General features: G+C 36.1%; 1 protein-coding gene across 1 annotated transcript in view; it reads right to left on the bottom strand.

The window, feature by feature from the left end:
• CACNA2D3 (calcium voltage-gated channel auxiliary subunit alpha2delta 3) overlaps positions 1-20,441 on the bottom strand; it is a 479,329-nt gene that overhangs the window by 161,576 nt on the left and 297,312 nt on the right. The window contains exons 12-13 of the mRNA XM_049826767.1: positions 9,001-9,079; positions 1,511-1,644 (exon numbers count right to left, since the gene is read on the bottom strand). Coding sequence (XP_049682724.1) covers positions 1,511-1,644; positions 9,001-9,079 — 213 coding nt within the window. The remainder of the gene's footprint in view (positions 1-1,510; positions 1,645-9,000; positions 9,080-20,441) is intronic.

Here is a 20,441-nt window from a genome sequence, read left to right as displayed (position 1 = left end):
TGTCTGCAACACTTTTAATGCAAGATTCATAGGCAAAGAACAAGAGAGAGAGTTGCAATAAAACACCACTTAGATGGCTTTCTTCCCTCTACTGTCTCTAGCAAATACACAAACTCTCTTCAACACACACAGTTATTATTCAAGCATATAAAAGCAAGAAGTGAATAAGAGCTAGGTTTTCCTAGTCATCTTCCCATTTCATGGGATGCCCTGAAGGGACAGAGATAACAGGTAGTTTCTGTTCGTCTCATCCTTTTGTTTCAATAAAAGAAAGAGAACAAAAAGGAGACTGGATTAATATGTTCTTTAAAAAAAAGGAAATAAAGATAAGTAAATTCCCTCCAAAGCAATATTTCCAAGCAACTTTTTGTTTCTCCTTCATAACTGCAGTTTTAGTATTTATTTTACATTACCCATGGCCACAACTGAAGAACAGAAAAGAGTTAAGCAAATGTGAAAATGAAGCAAAACTGTATTCCAGGGCTTGGGGGGGGGGGGGGGGGGGAAGTGGTGGTCCTAGAATATTTTTGTATTGATTTAAAATTAAACCTTCTAGAACCATTACAGACTCAAAATTAATCAAACAAATAAAACCCCCCAAATATCAAAGTGAAACCAATGAGATTCTCCCACCTTGCCCCATCTTCATGAAAGTAAAAATTTTTAAAAAAAGAAACATTGCCATTATATTGAATATTTGGCATCACTTGTAGTAAATGACAGATATTTGCTACAAACTTTTGTTCCACAGATAATATACAAACCACAATATTTTAACTGGATCAAAGGAAATATAATAAGAAAAATAAAGTAGATAAAAAGCGATTTCAGACCAACCCATGAAAATGAACATTTATCTGCAAATCTGATGGTTTACAACAAATGATACAGAAGTATCATGAGTGCTCAGTCACTGCATAACAAGAGTTCTGCTTCAACTCTAATGTTTCACAAGGATGTCAAATTAAAATTGGACATTTATGACAATTTTGTTAGCATATCACCCATTCAATCCACTTTATTAGGCAGAATCTTCTCATTATTCTTCCCCAAGACATGAGTTGTCCCCTAGATGTTGACCCACGTTTTTATACTAAAAATATTGATTCTTGTCAGTCTGTGCTATTATACTGACATATTCATTGGCATGTTTTAAAACATGTAGAAAAAAATTGTTACTCAATCTAATCAATTTCTGTTCAATGCCCATTTTTGATTAATAAAAGAAATGAACATTTGGAGGTCATAAATTTTAAAATTATGCTGTTACTCATGTTTGTTTCATTATTTTCTATATAATTTACAATGTATAAATGTCTGCTAAAGTTCAGTAATCTTGAATTATTTACTTGTACCATAAAGATATCAAGTCCTGATTCTTACACTGAGTTGACACATTCCAGCAACAGAAATTAGATGCACAACTAGTATTTCTACCACAATAGTTTTGCTCCTAATTCCTCATTATATGCAGTAAGCCTATATTAAATGCTTTATCATGCAGACTTACAGTGCTGTCAATATATGCTTCAGTCCATACTACATCGTGCTCTTGGTCAATAACCTTTGGTCGGCTAAGAACATGGAGATATTCCATGACATTCTCTTGAACATCAGCTAAGGTAGAGATCTGAGTAAAAAACCCTGTGAAAACACAAAATTCCAAGTTATAAACCAGACAGAACAAATTAAGGAAGACTGCAACAAGGAGTATAATGTATTTTCTCTCTGTCATGTTTTCTCTGCTTGTTTATTTCCAAAGCAATAATGCAAAAAAAGAATGTTTCATAAGGAGCAGCCTCAAACACTAACAACTGGTGAAAACAAGTCTGCAAAACCTTTGGCCAGTCTTGAAGGACTGGGTTCTGAATATCGCTATGAACCCCTGCACTGCCTGTCCTAAACTCTCTATTTCCAGAAAACTTTTGTGGTTTAATGGTAAAGAAGTTGGGGATGGGGGAGGGGGAGTTAAATGCTTCACACTTTAAAAGTTAGAACTGGTATTAACTGTGTCCAACAACGTCTCATTCCGTTTGTCCAGTTTCAAGAAACATTACAGATTAGAACTACAGTAATAAGACAGTAGCCGAATATGTTCTAAAATACTTATCCTTACAGAATGTGACTAAACATCAGATAATAGCAATATGTTATTTACAAATGGCAGGTGACAGAAAATGTAGACTACAACTAGAATTACTTGGCTTAGTGATCACGGCATTGTTAATCCTTTAAAACATCTCCTACAACCTGACAGCATTGAGAACAGCAGAGGCCACAGCTATCTGAGCTGTCACCACTTCCTTTTCAGTGCTTAGATGTCAAGTATCTTTATACCTCACAAACTTGGCATCTGGAGCCCACATCATGCAAAGGTGACGAAGGACTAACAAATTTCAAGGCTATAGTTTCATCAGGCCTTATTTAAATGCATCACTTCCCCTTCATACACATTCATTTTCTTTAATGAGAAAAGACCAATATGGAATTTTCATGAAAGAGGCCTTGCTACAATTTTAGTCTTTTGACAAGATCACAACTTCTGTGGAGCTGGAATATTAAGCTTCAGCAGAAGAACATGGCAGCTGCAAAGAACTTTTGAACTGTGTTTATTGTAGACAGGGCCAATTGTGGCAAGATTGCAAGGGTGCTCTGTAGTCTGAATGTTAGAACTGATTCAATACACCCGCCAATAATTCATGCAGTATGAAATGGAGATGTCTACATACATTTAATCTATGTATGAATTAAGACACAGTGTAAGAACAGACTATATAGCAGAGATCTAGAAAATTAAATGAGTCATAGTAGTAGCTTAATGCATATTTTTGACTTAATAAGAAAAAGCAGAGGTGGTGGTGGGTTTTTTGCAAAACTAATTTGATTATACTATGATCTCAAATATTCCTGGTGTAGTATTAATACTCGTATTATGCTGTTCAAATATTCAATATTCTGCTTAAGGAATTGTAGTTATTTGATTTTAATTTTTTTTTCTATTAAGTGCAGTATTGTGTGAGGATGTTAACTGACTACTACATATACTATCAAGGTTTAATTCTTGCGTCAAAACAGGGATAGTTTTTGTCTAAGGTTCTGAAAGCTTTTTCAGCCATAGAGTAAAATGATTGACATAAGTTTAATTAGGAAATCTGTACTTGAGAAATCAGAATTCTATGTATATGATGAAAAAAACCCAAAATTATAGTGTACTTTCAGGAATTATTGGCTTAGAACACTTAGGGGAAAAACTAATGTGTACGTTACTCTTTCTGAGATGCTGTCTGCTCCAGCTTTGGGACTGCTGATTCTCCCAAGTCAAAGTATGGCTTTCTCCCTCCTGTGAGTAATAAGGGACACTTCACTATCTGGTTCTTTTAATTTGGTGTAAATGTCAATACACAGACAAAATATGCCAATATGAGCTCTTCACATAGAGAACCTCATAAATTATATATATACATGTATGTATGTATATATGTACACTGTTGTTTATAGTGCTTTTAATCAAGGATTCAAGATACTTCAGAACTGTGTGGATCACTCATTGTACAGGTGATGACCTATATTCTCCTAAAGCAGTTCAGAGTGCCTCAATTTTGGTATGTCTCATTTCAGAAAGCTTAAAAGAGAACCAATATTCAGAGGCCATATTCAGCACTGTTCACGTTTGACATTACATACTCAAAAGAACAGGTCACTCAGAAATTCAGAAAAATTAAACAGAAGCACAAATAGACTAATCAGCCTTTTGCCTTCCCTCCTCCATCTTAGACTAGTGTACAATGGCTATAAGTGAGGATTACGACACTACAAGGAAAGAGCACACAAACTCTGCTCATTTCTCTGTAGGAGATTTAAAGCAGGGGACCTCCATGTACATCCATCTCTCCTTTTCTCCTTTTACCAAACACCTACTTTCACTTTGCCCCATGGGCAAGGTTTTAGTTGTCCTTAAAGAGCAGACTGAATCACCGTTTTGTTTCAGTGTTCTCTACGCAATCTTTTATCACCACTCCAATACTATTTGTTGTGTAAGCTCATGTACTTTTCAGTGCATGTTGTGCCAGTACTTGCACTTCCCTTACAACAAGTGTGCAAATTTACAGTTGGAGCAGAGATCTGCTTGCACTGAGTAGTGTACAGTGAACAACAGAACAGCACCTGCACTTAAACACTTAATATATATGAGCATATTAAACAATGCCTGAAAAGTCAGAGGAGATTAACTACTTGAAAAAATTTGTACTGTATCTAAGGTGATAGAAAGGTCTCTTTCTAATCAAGCAGTATTTCTTAACCATATGGGTTGAAATCACAATTAGTTAACATTTTTTAATGTCATACTTCATTAAAAACAAAACCTTAAAGACTCATTTAAAAAAGTCCTCAGTGTCTATGCCTGAAAAATTCTTTAATCATGGCCTATAAAGTACCTTTGAGGTAAAGAATACCATGCTGTGAAAAAAGCATGCATTCTGATTGCCTCCTGAAAGGTTTTTATGTCAGTTTTTCAAGTGAAAAAATTTAGCTAGATTACTCAAAGAAAAAGAAAAAAAGAAACAGAAAACAGAACCTAATGTGACACAATTCAGTGTTGTGCCATACACATTTACACGTTACAAGACACTGATAATGCTGAATATTTTTTTTTCTATTCTTTTCTTCTGTTTCTTCATTTAGAAGAGATCCATCTGGACCAGGTACACCCAACGTGAGCAAAGACACCTACTTGAGCACTTATTTGTAACTATTGTTCATATGGATGTGTATTATGTTAGGTATTTCTTTTTGTATTATTTCTGAGAATACATGCTGTCATATCACAACTGACACAGAACTGTCCAGGCAGCAGGCTACAGACAAAGTATATTTATTTCTCATTGTAGTACTTGCAAAGCATAACCCTAAACTGCACAATAGAGGAAACAGGGGTTTAGCCTAATTTCCTAAGACTAAAAGAGATAGCGAGTAAGTCTGAATCAATTTCATATAAACTTAGCAAAAAATAAAGGTCTCAAAGATAAGTGAAAATTTGTGACTACCCTGAGATTGAAAGAAGTGACAATGAGTATCCTATTTGGAAGCAGCCAGATGGTAAATCAGCACACGTATACCGGCATGCACGTAGTTGCAGGCTAGCCATGCAGTGCTCCTTGCCCAGTAAGTATGACAGCTAAAGAAGCCAAGGTTAGCAAATGGAAGAAAAAGGGATCAGTGTGAAAAAAATCCTACTTTTTTTAACCATATCTGTGTTTCACAGATTTATTCATCTATCAGGTTGCAACAGACGAAAAGTTGAAAGAAAGAGAGTGTAAGGGACTTTATTCCTTTTAATCGGGTTTCTTCAAATATGTATAACTGAGTTTAGTGAAAAGTAAAAATTGCTGCTAAAGACATGTAAAAGACAAGACTTAGATGAAGATGGTAGCATAAGACACAACCATATGGATTCTTTCTAGGGTTTTTATAATGTGATCTCAGGGGTGGGTGGATTTCATTTCTAATTTCTGGGAAGAGTTCACTTCTTGCATTGAAGATTTTGTCTGTTTAATCTCGTAAGTATGGCCTGTGCTTTTGCAGCTCACATTAGAAAAATCCAGAATGATTTTACAGTTTCTGTAACTCACGTAATATGAACAATTACCCATATTCTGTGAATTTACGGTTCATCTATTTACTTTGTTTCTACAAAGAAGTTGTTTTCCTTAAGTTTTAGCTTTCTTTACAAGTGAACGGAATTGCAAAAGCTGCGTGAATGATATGTCCCATATTTTTAATGCTTGCTCTAATATTTATTTAATGGGAAAACTCTACCAAAAGTTACTATATTATAGCTAGAGACAGCACTAGGTAACATTCCCTTAGTTCATTTTCACTGTATATTTAGACTTTTTGTTGATTCATGTGTTTGTAGCTATGTGTAACAAATGCCAAACCTCACAAGAATTAGCTTCCTACCTGTTAAATTTATCTCTCTTATCTAGAGATCAGAGGCACCCCATGGATTTAAAACCTTACTCTTCCTATACCAAGGTTTAATCATCAGATAAAGACATGCCCTAAAGTTCTTGAGCACAGCTGCTGAAGCCATGTAAGCAATAGCAGCAAACCCATGCTTAAATTTCTGCATTCTAACACCTGCTTCTCAGCTCCCTGGTGTGTGAATTATGCCACCTTAGAGCCCCTTAACAGTCAGCGCTACTCTTTTTTGCTCCCCAGCAGGAAAAAAATCATGAAGGAAACGGGCAAGATTTGGTAATGACAAGCATGAGAAGTATATAATAAAGTGGTTAAAGACAGACACTTAGGCTCTGCAAGTGGGCTGCCTTTTCATATTACACAGTCCTTGCAATGTTTTTGGATAGCTTGTTTTTCTCTAAAACGTCCACCATTAGACTCGTAACTTTTCAAAATGCCTCCAATGGATTTTTACATGGAGTGCAGTACTTTTCATTTTCTGGACACCGTGCAAAATAGTTGCAATGTTCTTGCAACTAATAAAATATCACAATTTAAAAATCCTCTTTGGGTATGGACTAAGGAGGGAATTCATTGTTTCACTGCAGCTGTAAAACTCCCATGGAGAATCCCCCCCCCCGCCCCCCCACCTAAGAGGCCTCTCAAGCAGGTGAACAGCATCTCTAGCTGGCTGCCTGCCACCCCCCAGGAGCCCACAGTGCAGGAGGTGCTGGGGTCATGCTAATCATGGGAATGGATGTGACTGGGGCTTCCTGTACGCAGCTCTCCTCTGCTAATACAATAGGCTATAAACTGCTACAGCTGGGGCATAATTTGCCTCAGGGCCGATCTGTCCTCTGCTGGCAGTTAGAGAGCCTCTATCAGACCTCTGATAGGCAAAGCATTTTTCTCTACTTTGCTCTCTCAGACTCTGCTCCTTTGTACTGACGAATCCTTGCCTTTGTCCATCTTACGCTATGCCAAGCACAGTGATAATCCATAATAAAAATTAAAAAAAAAAATTAAAACAGAGGCTGTCAAATTACTAATGCAATAGAGAGTTTTACTGAAAAAAAAAAAAAAGTTTAATCCTGGCCATTTTGTTAGTAAGTAATGCATTAGCCCCCATCTTTATCTTTACAGCTTTCTGCTGGGAGTGACTGCTGAGAGAAAGTTAGTGCTTACGTACTTTAAAATGTGGCACACGCACGCTAAGCACTAGGAAACTTTTACCTTTGTTCAATTCAGAGTCTTAGTAAATCTTTATTCTTTTCCTTTATGTGTGCTTGCTTATGATACAGAGGAGTAAATCACTGCAAATTTCACAAACCACTCTAGAGGGACTTTGGGGGTTTTGAATGTTTTAATGTATTTAAAATGGTTTGGTGTTTTGCTTCATTAAGCCAACTCCCTCTAGATATGCCCTACTTATACATAAAAATGTAACAGAAAAACATGAGTGGGGTTTTTCAAGGTTTCACCATCAGGATCTAGAAGCTAAAGAAGTCTTGCAAGGTGGTATGAACTTCCCCTGTGACCCATTGTCAAGGAAAGGACTGCTGTCCACAGTCCAGTCAGCTGGAAACTCTGCAAACAGCCTTCATCTATGTTGTGCTTCCAAGGGGAAAATCACTGCAAGGAAAATTGATTTTAGGGTCATTGACCCTCAGTGACAACAACATACTTTGGCCCACCCGTGCAAGTAGTAAACTGCAGCCCAGCCGTTCAGCCAATCTTTAGACCAGCTTTACTACACTCCTCATCTGTTGTGCTGTAATCCTTCATTTCACTAAAAGAAAATGGATGAGCTGTAGCTGAAAACTGTAAGAAAAAGAACTAAATCCATACTGTCTGCCATAATGACTTATGCTGGTTCCAACTGTGATTTTCAAAGCTATAAAAAAGTATTTAATTACCGATTAGAGGTAGAAGATTTTTGCATTGTAAGCTATCAGAGAGCAGGTATTAAACCCAGAAAAAAATTTATAGAAGAAAGTAATTAAGCTGTTTAGCTGATTCATGAGTAAGATTCTGACTCAAAGCAACATGGCTCTGAAAAGAACAAAGTAGTCCTGAAGAATGACAAAGGTGACCACTGTTCCCCCTCTGGGAATAAGGAAGACATGGACCAGATGATCTACTAAGGCAGTCTCTGTTGCCTGGTCCTAATTTCTGAGTTGCTGTACTTAGATCTTTACGAATCTGTAGAGCTGGGCTAAAAAAGCTAAAAGATTTTGTTGATTAAATTGTCTTCAAAAAAGATGCTTCAAAGGATTCTTATACTATTATTTAAACTAAATTATGGTGTAATATTAGCTGATTAAGACAAGACTTCAAACTGAGTAATTTCCATCAGCTGGACATAACAGTAGTTAAAGAAATAATGACTAAATGGATAGCACCTGATGCAATTCATCATAATGTAATGTGGCACAACAGAAAAAAAGAACTTTTTTTTTTTTTTTCTTCCTAGAGGAAAGGAAAAGGAAAACCTGAAGATTAATTAGGGGGTTTGGTTTTTTTTTCAGAATCATTCTTACTTATATTAGTCAATCCATTTACTGTAGCATCTTAGCATCTTTTATGTTTTAATGCTCCTTCCTTAAAAAATATAAACCTGTTTTTAAAATTACACTGTCAGTTCCTCAACGGACAGGATGTCTGGTGTTTTACATACCGTGCCTAACTCAACAAGACGTGTACCCAATGTTCTTAGGAACCAAACTAACTCTGACTGCATAACTGTTATAATAGAACAAATGCTTTGAAATCAAAGTTTGTTCCCTGAATAAAAATTTAAGATCACATAGTTTAAAAACTTCATGTATATTTTAAGAAAAAAATAAATTTCAAATCAGGTTTTTACTTTTTAAATTATATGCTACAAGATGAATAAGTCTTTTCCTTTCCTGGAAAAAAACAACCCATCCTCTCCGATTAGATGTCAGTGACACTGTATCTGTAGAAGGGTCAGACATGCAGGAAGGCTCAATAATAGGGTTTTGAAAACAAGGCTTTCACAGTTAAAGGTTAACTAACCTTTGTTAGCACAGGCCATCCACTTCAGGTTATCAGCAAAAGCAGCTTCTCTTCCAATCAGATAGGTAAAAATACGAACCTGAAAGTACAATGCAAAAGAACAAGTCAATTAATACCGCATTTAAAACTTACACAGGGGAACTTCAGATACAGATGTGTAATTCATATGGATAGACCTTTTTTAAAAAGTATTACTGGTTAAACAGCACTGTACGTTAAAAAAAAAATAAATAAATATATATCTGCCAGTAACATCTTCATGACAAAATGTGGCTTTTGTTCTATGTACAGAATGGCTGATCTCTTTGGATGTTTTTAATATCTGACATTTAACTAAAGTTATGACTAAAAGGTTACAGTGTAAGTGAGAATAAACTAAAACCACTGGGGTACAAGGCAAAACTGCATGTTCAGACAAATCTGTTCTGCACTTATGAATTCAGAAAACTGCTATGGTGTGGAGGAAAAGGCACTTAATTCGCAAATACTTCTGTAGATAAAGGATCTGAAACACCAGGCAAGCAAATTCCCCTCAGTTTTCAAGGTTCGTATGACACAGTACCTTTGTCAACTTAAAGACAGGTACCCACAGGTGGTACTTGTGCTATCAAGTGATAAACAGCAGAGTCATATGCAAGGTTGCCACATTTCCCAGACAGAAATATCTGAGCAAGAAGCCGTGCAGCTGGTCTATGCATGTGCATGTACACAGACATACACATAGACCTTCATCCAGAAATCCTAGAAAATTGCCTCCTTAAAATCTTAAGGAATCTCCTTAAAATTCTGCCCAGATAAAATTTCTTGGCAGAGAAGAAGGGCATACTTGGGAAACGTTAGATGCAGGGTAGGCCTTGATAGATGCTAAATGATAGCACTTGTTTGTCTGGACTCCACAGTTCCATGTTATAACACATATCCAAAACTGTGGTTTTGAGCAGCTTCGGACAGCTGCCATTTAGAAAGCAAAGGAAAACTTCCAGTGAAATACATCTCTCTTTACCATACCATTTTCTCAGTTCTTTCTTATCAAATAGAGATAGGTTCAGGGTTGCGTTATTTTGCAGGCCTTGAAAACAGCTGCAAATTTGTCTTCACGGTAGACTAATGACAGCATTTTCTACCTCATACCTTCTGCTCTCAACCCCATTCTATACATGGGAAACTACAGCAAAGATAATCAAGTGGGTTTTAGTTAGATAAACAGGGAATGGGAAAGGAGCGTGTTGTCCAGAGCTTCCTTTACCTCACTAATACAAGTCTGCATGGCACTCGCAGTCCCGTTCAGGCTGGGTCTGTAACCACCATGTGTGTGCTGAGCAAAGAAATCACTGTCCCGGGTCCCAGCATATTCCGTCTAAGAATCCCACACAGTTCCACACCTTCTTCATCTACCATCTGATAGAGCTGTGTAAGATGGAGCACAGTGAGCCTCGCTTGATCTGACTAGCCCCTCAGCAAGAGAATTGGGAATAGCACCTGACAGCTACACCTAGAGCTCATGTTCTGCCCACTGTAACCCTTGCCATGCTAAGGTTTATGCCTCACATTCCACGTGCCTAAACTTCCACAATCATTCTCCCATTCCCTAATGATTTGTCTAGGCAGAAGAGGCCAAGTGGATACTGGGCCATATTAGCAAGATGAATACAAGGTGATTATTCCCCTCCCTTCCATTGTAAGACCATATCTGGAGTACTGAGCTCAGTTTTGGATTCTCCCATACAAGACAGACACTGACTTACTGGAAAAAACAGACTCTTCTTGAAGGTGGACTCTAAGCAGACAGCAGAGCAAGGGACAAAAGTCAGAAGAAGGTCCTACACAATTCTGAATTAATATGAGGAAAAACGTTTTTATCATGAGGGTGAAAAAATATTAGAAAACATCGCCCAGAGATGCTGCAGAACCTGCGTCCTGGGAGATATTCAAAATCTGACTGGACAAGTTCCTGAGCAGCCTGATCTAACTTTTCCTGCTCTGAGCATGGGGTTGGACAAGATGATCTTCAGAGGTCCCCATATGATTCTATGAAATTAGCAATATTTTACACAGATTAAAAATTTGATTGATGTTCTAATGAAGTAACTTTGTTCTACATTTTGTGGATTTTGAAGATAAAACTAATAGATTACATTAGGACTGGAAATTGACAATTTGTAGCTGCAAACACAGTGCTATCATTATGTATGAGAAGAAAGAAAATTATGAACTCCATATTGTAACACTAAAAATTTTATCTAAACCCACATCAGATCCTTTTGTCTTTTTATCAGTATACTTAATAGAATCCAAACTTTTTTACAGAAACTCTGTTATCATCATTAAAAAGCTGTGCACAACAAACTATCCTCCAGAACATTTTATTCAATAGCCAATTGGGTCTTACATTCACAAAACAGACATGCTTAAATTATACAGAAAGCTAATTACACGGAAAGAAATGTCATGATATGAGAAGTTTATGAAGACCACTAATTTAATTCATTTGCAATTAAAAAAAAAAAAAAATCAAAGAATGAAATTTCTTATATTTTTTTCAATTAGCACTTTTTTCTCACTCACAGTGAGACAAAAGAAATTATTTGTAGAATATAGCAACTTTATATTAAGCTCCCATAGGTGTTTTTCACAGAATATAGTTTTAAAATGTCTTTGAAAGTTTTCCTCTTTACTGTTAGTTGTAGTACTATATTCCCTCACTGCCCTTTTGTCCATTTTCTTAATGGCCGGATCCTGTTTCTACGCATGCATGGTGTTTGGCATTATTATCATGCCTAGAGACCAGATTTCAATAACAAACTTTTCCCAGTCTTTCAAACATCAAATGTACATAGAAATCAATAATGATTTATATAATTTAAAAAGTATACACACCGATTCTATAGTGTTGTTAATTAGTTTGAATCAAACAGTATACATAATCCTACTCTAAGACTCTAAAGAACACACCATCAAACAAAAGAATGGTAGTTTTATGCTTCATTGACAGACACAAAAAGAATTAATAAAATCTGTATTCTCTAAACACATGTGAAAGGGCATAGTGAGATTTATACCCTCAAAATACAGCATAAATCACTGTCACAGTTTATCTTCCTGAAAATGATGCTCGAATATAGCCTATCATGAGACTGAATACATCTGAGAGATTTATATTTAATGATATGCTTTAATCTATAAAGAATCAAACTACACTGTGTTCCTAATAAAAGGAGACCAGCCTTATCTAAAAGGATGAGCAGTAAGCATGATAATAGGAGTAGGCAGCAAACTAACTGCATTAAACCTACAAAAAATAAAATTTCAACATATCAGTATCATAGGAATGGGCTGCCTCTATGATACTGTTGCAAGGATTTTAATGATTTTTCTTTGAGTACATTTTATACATATAGTTTACTTGGTATCTGCAGTTGTGGTTTAACCCCAGCCAGCAACTAAGCACCACACAGCCGCTCACTCACTCCCGGCAGTTTCGCTAAAAAATATTTTAAGCATCATAAAAAGTACTGCTAATTGTTTGGTATTACTTGAAAAGATAAAAATAAAAGCTATCAATTAGAGAGCTAGCACTGAAGATGAGTGATCAGTTTATTAAGTGCTGTTTTCCTTCTCTGTCCCAATGAGTTGTGTGTTTCTCTCTATGCACTTTTCACTGTGCATGTTACATAAATGATGTTTACCAGTGTCAACATGAAGTATGAAATCTTTTATAAAATGAAATATAAGGTAAACTATACTTTTAAAATACTATTTCTATACTGCTCATTACTTAATAGAATGACTTATTCATAGTAGCGCCATAAGAGAATAACCATGTAAGGTCACAGGAAAGTATTTTAGTTAAAAAATAGTGCCACTGATACAATAAAGTTTTTCTTTTACATTGACCTTAAAGATACATTAATAGGTATTATGAATATTGTATAATAGTCTGTTCAGAACAGTGAGAAAAATCCTCAAAATCAGCTCTGATGGCAAACAATTCTCATTATAGCTCTACTACTAAAAGTTTCATTTGATCAGTTCATTGAACCCACCACTGTAAGCTAAATTCACTCTGAGTTTACATTGGGAAACACTCATGAGTGCCTAACCATTCACTGTGGAAGTAATTTTACAAAACAAATGCTTGCCATATTATTTTCTGATTTCAGAGCTCACAGCAATAGCTTAGGTAATAAATGATTACAATTGAAACTTGCCTGAATACATCTACATTTTAAATCCCGTTCTTCAAAACAAATTTGGATCCACATATCTTTCATACTCTATACTTTTTTACTCTTCTGGATAGGTATTTTATTTAGTAATTCTAGATGTGCTGGTACTATCCATGGTATAATACAAATAAACAGAGACAAAGTTACTGTGGTCATATACCTCTTTTCTGCATCTACATAAAAATATAACTAAGTCAATATTATAGAAGTGCTACATTAATTTAGTAGGATAAGTTCAAATTCCTTCAACTCCTGCATGTGGACAAGATCTATGCAGTGATGGGCTATGAATGATGCAAAACAGGACACACTCTGTCATAGTTACCACTGAAATTGTCATTTTAAATTGACTAGACATTAGGTACCAGATTTAATATCCATCCATATTCTCGGATACCATGAAAGATAAATGTTTTTAGGTAAAGACTGTTAACAGTGACCACCAAATTTTCTTCTTTGTGTATCTGAAGTAACCGAATGGAAAGTGTGACAGAGGAGTTCCGCTCTGCAAAATGATTGCATGAACTATTTTATTCAAACAATCCAGATATAGCACTAATATTGTATAGTCTACTGATAAAAATACTGATAAATACATATAGTACTGAGGCATATGACTGAAATCTCTATAATTTATAATGAGAAAGCATAAAGTGTCTCATTCTGTGGTTTGTATTGGACCTTAAAGAAAATAACACAATAGCAACTATGAGCTTTAATAAGTATACACATTATATAGATACATATAAACTGATACACCTATATCGGTGTCTCATAGTACAACACTTAACGTTAGGATGCTAAAAATTCTTTTGAATCCATATGAAGAGAACATTTTAGTCAAGGCACACTGAATAAATTCAAAGGTGTTATGGGCCAGTCCCAGAAGATCCAGTAACAACATTTACATAGTCTACGTATGCTCTGGCTGAGTATAAACCAAATGAGAAAAACACCTTTCAATATCCAAGCACTGTGACTGAATCAAGAGACCATTTTCATCTGAGAAGGAATCTGCATCAGAGGGTATAAGTACCTCTCTGGCAAGAAAACACATGACAGAAAGAGAACCCTTCAGTTCTGGATAATTTTGAAAGCTTTGTAAGATATTTGAGATACCTGAATCAAAATATTTTCAATGTCTGACCCATAAAATATGATATCAACTATATTAAGGCTTAACATGAACTGTTAGCTGTGGAGAAAGGCAATATTCTCAGGCAGAAGCACTAGTTTTGAATTGTTATATCCTATCTACAAAACTGAAAATTGTAGATGATGTCAGATTCACTGAATGCAAAGCAAGGCTTACTCCAAGAGCAAAAACTTTCATCTTTGGAACTATACTTGCTATTCCCGCAGAGTATGTAGCTCCTACAGATGTGCCACAGACTACTATTTTTTTAAGCCAATGTTCACAGAAAATGGAGTGAGAGCTCCACAGTAATATTACAGAAACTGAAAGGACAGTGGAACTAGAATCTTTAATAGAGCTTGTGACTTTCTCACTTCATATTTTTCTACATTTTTCTAAAGTGGGTGTTGAATGGCAAAGAATACTATTTGAGATTGATGGATTTTAATTATCTTTAAAACAGCAGCTGTAGAAACCTCCCATATATTACCTTGTTATTATGTCTCATTCCTGACCTAGAAGGATCACCTCTGGGAAAGAGCACTGCATTCGGTTACTATTCTTACTAAAAGACTGCTGCATAAGCTCAAATGATTCTGAACTGTAGAATCATATTCATATTAAGCAACGGACAAATCTGAACAGTGCATTTTATGACAGTCAGCTTCTATGTGCTTGATTGTGAATTCTGGTCCAAACCACTAGTCCATAGTGAGCTAGTGAGAAGTGGCACAACATGTCAACAGTTGTCACGAGTCGTGTTGGTAACTATCCCATGTACACAGCAGAATTAAATACTATTAAGGCACTGAACCACCCAGCTCAGTAGTTCAGGCAAAACTGAACACAAATCTTACACTGAGTAAAATATTTAAATCAACAGTAGATATTTAACTGCATATATTATTTTTAACTTGCTGTCTCTCTGTTTTACACTCTTGTTGCCTTACGTAGGCACAGATCATGGTTTGGATTACACAGGTGGTTTGCTTTCTATTCTTTGTTGCATCCCCTCAAATTTTGAAAAAATAAGAGAGTACTGTTAATAAGTTTCTTGCTTTTACAGCTAGGGAATATTCTGAAGTTTGAACGTTTAAACTCTGGACAGATAGCTTATATAAAATCGCTGAGATTTTATATAAGTGTGCACACACTCAACCATTAGTGAGGAAACCTAAGAATGATGATTTAAATGACAGTTATTTCAGTGCTAACTACTTCATCTGAACGGTCCACTTAACAGTTTCATCCATTATGCATGGACTAATCTGCAGTCACTGAACTGTCCTCACCTCTGAAACTTCATTTAACTAGCAGCAAAACAAAGAGAATAGGGACCTTCTCTCCAGGGACCATCTTCTGTCTGTGTTAAGCAAGATGAGTCAATCTGCAAGATTCTACACCCTGGAACTGTGAAGTTATATATTCATGCCAAACAGCTGGTAAAGTAGTATTTCCAGAAATTTAAAATACAGTGTGGGAGGGGAAAAGGGACTTCTGCTTGTAGCTGACAGTGCAGACCTCTCTTTGCAGCTGCAAACTATTTCACGGACACCTTCATCAAAATAGTCTTTCCTTTCTGGCTCAGCAAGAAATACAAATAGTATTGTGGCAAGAGCTATGGAATTTAAGTTTTAAGTGGGATATAGGGATGAAATTCAAGTTCCCATACTTATAAGTTATGGTGGTCCAGGAACACCCCAGCTAGTCTCTGCATAGATGAGCAAATGGACTGATAGGGAACAATGGATCAACATGAGACTAAGTGATTGCCTGAACTCCTAAGCAGCCTCACCACAAAGAACTGGCTTAATTGTTACAGGACGTCTCAAGCTGGGAATTTGGGACAGTCCTGGAGGTTTTTCCAGGCAACTCATGCTATGGCTAGACCACCTGAAAGGCACTATTTGTATACTTCAAGGTGTTAATTAGCTACTTTGCTGGAGAATCTGGCCACCCCAGAGACTTCTTCAGGCAATTCCTGCTGTAGAATTGACCACTGTACAGGGAAAAGATACTTGCATAGTATCATAGTAGAAAGCCTGAGGAACAGTCACACAGGAGAGTCTTTTGAGCATATTTAAGATAGTTAGGAAATGTTTTGTACATAATTTAAGATAATAAACAGCAATGAATCATTCCCGTGCTGGAGTAGCGATATACAACCACAGGCCAGCTGGAGATTCAGCAGAAAAGCAATTCAGAGCATCTCACCCAATACAGCTGAAGACACCGTTGCAAGGACCCTTATCATCTAGACAGCATGTGTCCACCCCGTTCAAGGTGCTTGATTCTCCACTTGAGTATTACCCTATCCAAAGAACTCCCTAAATGGTTTAACATTCTGATCTTCACAGCAGTGCACTGATCGTAGCACTTTGATTTTCAGTTGATCAACAGCTAAGAAAATGACAGTAGGAGCAGATGAGACCAGAGCTGGTCTAGATTTGATTTAAATGCTCTAATTCAAGATTCACAAAAGCAATTCTCTATTTGCCTAAATTTTGTGAACCTAATAATGAAAAAGGCTGCCATTTATTTAGGTCTCTTGTTAATAGAACTTTTAAAAATGAAAAATCACTGGTCTCCCTTAGCATATATTAGCCTGTGCTGCATACTGTCATCTGAAAAGTGAAGATGAGCATCCAGGAAAAAGAAAAGTCATATTTGTACTGACGTTTCTTTTCCTACTCTTCCTAAACATATTCATGTGTTATCTAAAAGGCACTGAATATTTACACAGGTTAGTATATTAAAAAAAATATTGGTTTGTTTATGTTTGTTTAGAAGCAGAGCAGAATTATCAATATTTTTCATTAACAGCTGGTGCCACTCCTCTAAATACAATCCCAGAGCTACATTCTCAGAGTCTGTGCCGACAAAAAGCAAAGTTCTGGTTCACCCTCTTTGAATATGACTAAGAGAGCACATGGGAAGAATACAGGAAAACTTAAGAGAGCTTAAGGTGAAAAGAAAAAATGTCATTTTGAAACTCTCATGTGCATCCCTTCCAGGCAGATCCATTTTTCTATTCATAAAAATAGCAGTAGGGAGGTTCCCCATTCTTTGAAAGTCTACCAAGAGGTAAAATAATAAAATGGAGGGCGGGGGAGAGGGCAGACATGACACCAAACCCAAAAGTTAACTTTACAAGGTCTGATTTTTTGTGGCAGAATTGACAATTACATCACATTCTAATTTGCCAGGGTTAACTTCTGATTCTATTCTTTTGCTATTTCAGTTTTATGTTGTAAATTACTTGTCTCTTCAAACCAGCTTCTCTTTCTGTTGATTATGAATTTTTCATGCTCTATTTCTTCTTATCCTTTGTTATAGTGGAAATATTCTTAAAATTAGTTACCCAGGATAAACTTATAAACTCTTCATCTTTTAAGCTTCAATATCTGGCTTCTTTTCCTTGGGGTCCTGCTGCTTTATAATTTTCTGATGTCTTTTTTAGGTTCAAACTCGAAAAGTAAGTAACATAAACTTACTTCCAAATTTAGAAAGAGCTTGAGGATTTATTTAGGCTTCCACTGCTTCCCTCCCAACATTACACTGTGCCTGTTGCCACTTCAAGATTTGTCTTCAATATCACTCCTCCTTACATAATCTCATCCTCCTATTCCTCTCTCTCCAGCATCCTTTTCTACAGCTCTACCTCAGAAGACACCAATGGGAAAAGGGAAAATCGATTGCTGCAGTTGGTCCCTATGTTAAGGAGATGGCATTACCCCACCACACTTTCCTGTGACGAACAGTCTGGATACAGTCATAAAGGTTTTTGAGAGTCATACTGGATCCATTCGTCAAGATCAGTAAGATTCACATTCAAAAAAATCTGAACATGCAACAGGCCTTTGCACAAGTAATGTTTCTAAATCTGAAAAGGGAAAAAAACCTGAGTTTGTAAAAAGTATCAATTTTTGAGATGTCTTATAGTTTCTAACTTTAACCTACACACAAACAAAGCATTCCAAAAATAATCACAAATTCCAAGTGTACTCCAGTGTAGATGGTTGTTGCAAAGGCATTACTTACAGGGCAATGAACAGGCATGGTAAAAGAGCAGTAGAAATACAAGGTCACTCTAGAAACTTCACCTTATCTCTGAATGTCTTCATAGCTCTTTTAATTTTAGTTCTTTTTTTTTTTTTTTTTTATTAGGAAGTGGTGAAAAAATGAGTTAAGGATCTATTTGCATTGATAAGCTAGCAGGAAATTCCATGAAGACAATGCTTTAAATGAGTACACAAAATTTTACTGATGAGGACTACAAAGCCCTGTGATACAATGCAAGATAGCACTAGTACAATATCTTCCGCCCTATTGAGAACTTTATGCTATAAGGTGCTGAAAGACTCAACTGACACTGCATTTGGTGCAAGGAAGCCGTGAAATTGAAGCCATTACCTCATGAAACTGAATCCTTAAACATTAAGTTACTCCGTAAAAGTTTCTTCATTGTTAATTTTTCTCCTGTAGTATTTAAAATACCTCTTTTGGAAAAGTTTGCATTTACACATCTCCTCATGTTTTCTCCTTCCTACAACTGCACACTGTACCCAGACAATTTTATAACAGTGTTTTCTATTACAATGATACCCGAAACACTACGCATTGTACCCTAAGTGCTGATGCGACAGTTAACGGAAACAACCCCCAAATAATTAATAGGTCTATTTAACTGGAAAACAAGTTGTTGTAAGCAAAAACAGTGACAAAGAAAAACACTTAATCTGTCTGGGGATCATCAGGCAGCTGAGCTCTGCTTTCCCAAACATTCGCATCCCCAACAGCTCTTTGTATAGACCTACCTCAGAAAATACGTGCAAGAAAAAAGGAAATTGATGCTGCAGTTAATCCCTTGTGGTCAGGGGAATTACAGAATTACTATGTCACACTTGCCTGCAAGGAGCATTTCTAGATCCACCCTCTAGGTCTAGGGCTGCTGAGGGTCACTTTTAGAAAATTCAAACAAGCTACATAAGTTTTACATAAGACGTCAAGTGAGGATATTTCTTGTAGCATTGAAAATTTGTTGACATCTTTTGTTGATTTACAAAAGAATAATTTGCTACTGTCAAAATTCACCCAATACATTAGGAATATAGTTAGCAGAGGAAGATGAGATTATGCTATTTTACACTTTTCAAGGATAGAGCAGGTGATGAGAAAGTGTCCAACACCATGTTAGCACAAGGCTTATTGCTTCCCTAAAGGAGTTTGACAGTTGACATAGTTCTGAAAGGAACAAGACATCTCAGGCCTTTGACAGGGGGACAAGTTCTAGTTGCTTTATACATCCTGAATTATTGGTCACAGAGAACTGGGCAAGGCAGTTGGGCTTCAAATGGCACAGCAGGAGCTTATCACTAAAGAATTACATGTAAAGATTTGGCAGAGCATATAGGTTGTATTAAATAACCATTTAAGATTTGGGATTAAACAGCAAAATAAAAAAAAAACAAAAAAAAAAACCAACAAAATAGGTCTAAGAAACATCTAATACTTTCTAGCTTATCTTTCCTGCTTAGCGTACAGCTTGTATTAATGATGCTAAATAAACAACCAATAATGTACAAAGTGCAATACAACACTATATATCTTGAGTGTACTAAATTCTTCATAGCAGTTTAACAGTTAATTCAGCAAAGAAAATTTTCACAGATTTTGATAATATTAAACTTTTGGGCCAAAACCATGTCCAGAAAATGACATCCCAGAGACTGCCTTTCAAAAAGTTATGATTAGATGAAAAAAACCCCAACAATAAAAAACAACAAAGCATGAGAGTACCAAAAACCAGCTTGTTACCTTCACTGCAACTTTTACTTTCAGCACAAGCCATAACATTTCTCCCACCTTTACAAATTACTTTGAGACCAATGAGTTAATTGTGTTATAAGTATTTCAGATTTATCTATAGAGTGCCAATAAAATCTTTATACAGTATCTCCAAATACTGCGTATATACCACACACTTTTACAGAAAAACTATTTTAGAAATATTTTACTGAGTTTTAGAAAATTTTATTTGTTCTACTTTTTATATCCTGCCACTGGTAAAACCAGCCATG

This window comes from Accipiter gentilis, chromosome 23 (assembly GCF_929443795.1).
Source record: "Accipiter gentilis chromosome 23, bAccGen1.1, whole genome shotgun sequence".
Classification (NCBI taxonomy): Eukaryota; Metazoa; Chordata; class Aves; order Accipitriformes; family Accipitridae; genus Astur; species Astur gentilis.
Note: the sequence above shows the minus strand (reverse complement) of the source record. Positions and strands in the feature narration are given on the sequence as shown.